The sequence below is a fragment of the Diabrotica virgifera genome, chromosome 2, assembly GCF_917563875.1.
Source record: "Diabrotica virgifera virgifera chromosome 2, PGI_DIABVI_V3a".
In the NCBI taxonomy this organism is placed as follows: domain Eukaryota; kingdom Metazoa; phylum Arthropoda; class Insecta; order Coleoptera; family Chrysomelidae; genus Diabrotica; species Diabrotica virgifera.
Window position 1 is genome coordinate 162,559,765 of NC_065444.1, and position 4,456 is coordinate 162,564,220.

At 33.3% G+C, this 4,456-nt stretch overlaps 1 protein-coding gene across 1 annotated transcript; it reads right to left on the minus strand.

Annotated features, from left to right (window-relative positions):
• Positions 1-2,469: 2,469 nt before the first annotated feature.
• LOC126880845 (EPM2A-interacting protein 1-like) lies at positions 2,470-3,048 on the minus strand. Its single transcript, XM_050644913.1, has one exon. It carries the CDS (start codon positions 3,046-3,048, stop codon positions 2,470-2,472), a length of 579 nt encoding a protein of 192 aa, XP_050500870.1.
• Positions 3,049-4,456: the final 1,408 nt, after the last annotated feature.

Sequence of the window (4,456 nt, forward strand, 5' to 3'; positions counted from 1 at the left end):
GAAAAATATACCACAATTGCTAGGTATGATCGTCCAAGTTCAGCTCATGGGGGCACCCTAATTCTTTCTACAAATAATTTATTTTTCTCTGGTAACAAAATATGACTTTTTGTTAAGTGAAGCCTTTTTTGAGTTTTCTTTAATTTATAATAAGAATCTTAATCTTTACATTATTTGCATTTATAGATCTCCTGACTCAAACGTGGAACTATTTTTTCAGAACCTGCTAAATTTGTTAGACGACCTGCCTCATAAAAGCAGAAAAATTCTATGCGGGGACTTCAACATTAATTATGCTGCTGATCGTGCTACCCAAGTATCCTTCCAAAACTGCATCTACCATAATTGATTATATTGTCTCAGATTTCTCACTCCTTGATGTCTGCTCTACTGTTATTAGCGGGACTATCTGATCATGAAGTAGTGTATACGAAGTTTAACATCTAAGCAAACCCGACATTTAGGAAGTATTTTTTCCGCTCAAAATTTTCGTAAATTCCAAAATTTATGCTTAGCTTCTGAGTGGTATTTTCCTTCTATGGACGTGGACTATAATTTCAGTAATCCACGAGGAAAAAATTTTCCTGTAGTTGGCTGTATACCATTACAAAAACATAAAATCCTTTATAAAAGGTATATTTGTTAAAATCCCTACACAGGGCTACATCAAAGACATAACTAGTTTTCAATCGGTTGACCGATCATCATCAGTGTATTCTCAGAATCTAACATGCTAACCACCAAAGTAAAAAATATTTGGGTATAAACCCTTTATAATTAATCCGTCATAGGAACATATGAAAATGATGTGGTTTTGAACATAGATGTATAAGATATCCATGTTCAAAACCACATCATTTTCATATGTTCCTATGGCGGATTAATTATAATCGGTTTATACCCAAATATTTTTTACTTTGGTGGTTAGCATGTTAGATTCTGAGAATACACTGATGATGATCGGTCAACCGATTGAAAACTAGTTATGTCTTTGATGTAGCCCTGTATAGGGATTTTAACAAATATACCTTTTATAATTTCAGTGTTTTTCTAGATAAACTTCTGTGTATCTTCAATAAGGCATTTTCGTTAACTACAATTAAGCCAAAACATCGCAAACCCTGGGTTACGAAAAGTATCCGCATATCAGCCAAGAATATGCGTTCACTACTATACATCAAGAAATTTACTACCAACGTTTCTGTCACTGAATACATCACGAAGTGCATGGTAACGTATCTAAAACTTATCAAATCAGATAAAAAAGCCTACTATCAAAATCGTCTGGAAAGCTCTGAAAGTGTTGCAAAAGAAACTTGGTCCATAATAAACGATCTTCGAAATAAAACTCGCACAGCTCAATAATTTTCCCTTCCAAACCCTGAAAGTCTAAACGAATACTTCGTTAATGTGAGTAAAAATATAACATGAACTATTTTGCCGCAACAAGATCCAATTTTCTATCTTCCTAGTTCAAGAAAGGTCCCGAATTCATATTTTTAAGACAAGTCGATAACTGAACTGATCCAAATAATACACTGCGGTGCAAAAAAAACCGATCCACTATAAATTTGGTCATTTTTGATGTTTTGAATTTCCTAAACGTATTGCCCGATTTAAGTGATATTTTACCACGTTATAGCCTTATTCTGTGTTTTTTTCTCAAAGTTCGCATCACCCTGTGGACTATTCTAGCATTTATAAAATACTGAATATACAACCCAACTATAGCCTCAAGTTTTCTTAACATTTTTTCTTTCGATTCATTCGCTTATGTTGGATAATAATAAAGTTGTGTACTTTAACAACTGGCCATGTTCGTCATCAGTACGGGTGTTTCTAAATAAGGGCGACAAACTTTAAGGGGTAATTATACATGAGAAAATAATGACAATTTGCTTAATAATCATACGTCCGCAAATGTTTCGTGTCCGAGATACGGGATGTTCAATTTTTTTTACAAACTGACGATTTATTTATTGCTTTAAAACCAGTTGAGATATGAAAATCAAATTTGGTTGGTTTTAAGATGTAGTTATTGCACATATTTTGACATACAATTAAGAATTTTGTATTCACCATTGGCGTGCGTACGGGTAATATCGGTCATAATACCCGTTTGCGCGCCAATGGTGAATATTAAATTCTTAATTGTATGTCAAAAAATGTGCAATAACTACGTCTTAAAACCCACCAAATTTGATTTGCTATGGTTTTAAAGCAGGAGTGTCCAACTTGCAATGCCTCAAGGGCCAAAACTAAAACCTTTGATGTTGTCGCGGGCCATATAATAATTTTGTTACAAGTAATAACAAAATAAAGTGAGGTATAAAAATAATTAAAACAAAAAAGAGTATTATTTCTTTTATTGCTAAACAACTACATTTTTTTATAAACGGAAAATTTATTGATAACACTTTTCAATAATCAAGACAAACATTGCAAAAGTAACGAAAAAGATGTATCCAATTAGTGTGAGGACTGTGGTCGATCGGCTTCATCCACCAATGAAGAAATGTCCACCTCCAGTTCAGTTGTAGACAGTCTCATAAGATGACGTAAGGAAGAATCGGTAAGGTTGCTTCTGTTTTTGTTTTTTATGTATTTCATGGAGGAAAAGGCATTTTCACATGTATATCTGCTTCCGAACATTGACGTCATTTTCAGTCCAAAATCTCGCAGGTTTGTGAATTTCTCCTTTGACAGTAATTTGAAAAATTCAGGTCCCTTTTCTTGTCTGGTGATTAGGAACATGTCTGCTTGAAGATCACATAACTCAAGCTGTAAGTTGGGTGGTTGATCATCAATGGTTGCTCCAAGAGGGTTATTATAAAGTAGTACACTGCTTTTGAGACTTTCAATTTCTTCAAATCTTGTATTGAATTCATCAATAACTTGTTCAATTTGTGAAATGCAGGATGAAAACTCAATATTTTCCTCACCGTTGAATTCTTCTGCTATTTGCAGACAGCTAGGGAAGCGTGTCAGGTTGTTCTTTTCCAAAGCACGTTTAAACACGTTCAGCTTATTCCGGAATCCGTTTATCATTACGGATTGAAATCGACTGATCAAATCTGAAACCGTCTGGTTTCTTCTTTGAAGACTCAAGTTTAACATGTTAAGATGATTAGTCAGATCTGTTATAAAAGCTAACTGTCTTAAGAATTCTGGATCCTTAAACTTCTCTTCCAGTTCAGTTGTGTCAGATGAAACGTATTTGTTGAGGAATGCAGGGATTTCCTTTCTTATGGCAAAAAATCGTTCCATGCACTTTCCTGCACTCAGCCACCTTACATGGTTGTACATTAGCAAGTCTCCATACTCAGCCTCTGTTTCCACTAAAAACTGCTTAAGTTGCCTGTGTAAAAGAGATCGATTTCCACCTCTAATCATATTTATAATCTTAATCACGGTTTGGAAAACTTGATCTTCCTTGACTGATTTTCCACATAAAGCTCCCTGATGTATAATGCAATGAATTGTTGGGCAAGTGACACCATTCTCTCGAAGCAGACCCACTAATCCAATTTTTTTACCTGTCATTGATGAGACCCCGTCTGTTACTATGGCTGAACATTTATCAAAGCCTCCAATTCTGTCAACTGTTTTCTTCACAGCCTCATAGATGTCTTTTCCTTTTGTTGTTCCATAAAGAGGACAAATATCAAATAACTCCTCTTTACTGGTAAAATCATCAAAAGTAGTGCGCACAAATATTAACAGCTGACTAACATCGGTTTGATCAGTGCTTTCATCCAATAGTCTGGGCTGATTATCGGAGAATAGGCTATTTTTGGGAAAAGTTATTTACCAGCAATTTTATTACTGGAATCGAATTATAAGATCCTATATATTAATAATATAGGTATGCAAAGTCCTCAGATAGTGTGCTACTTTTTTTATAAACAAAATGGCGCCCGAAAATCGTGTTTTTTTCAATTATTGCTCTAGAACTCCGAAGATTTTAACTTTACAACAAAAACACTCAAATAAAAATTCACTGTGATTAAATTCTGCATAGAGACGTGTTTTTCCCGATCTGCTCCGACGAAAATTTTCCTCGGAAAATGCGGGTTTTCCCAACAAAAAAATCTTTAATTTTCAAATAAAGTTTTAGATAAGTAATTATTTACCAATAATTAAATAATTTGGTGACTTAAAAGCCTTCTTGGTTTAGATTATAGTTCCAGAAGCTGGTGAAAATTAAACGAATATTTTAGCAACAATTCAATTGTTAATTAATAATTTACGGTCGCAATAATAACCAAAATAATTATGATACACTGATCAAACTTTGAAATCTTATAAAGATGAGATGCCTATTTAACATTTTGTCGACAAAATATAAAATTTTTTTATTTTTTTGCATAATCTTTAAATGTTTAAAAAAATAGTTATAAACAAATTAACGTTTCTCAGAAAGTTTTTATTATATTATAATTTTAAAAAATAGCTA

Bases quoted from the DNA above. Each gene is read 5' to 3' on its own strand.
- LOC126880845 (XM_050644913.1), bottom strand. From the start codon at position 3,048: ATGATAAACGGATTCCGGAATAAGCTGAACGTGTTTAAACGTGCTTTG.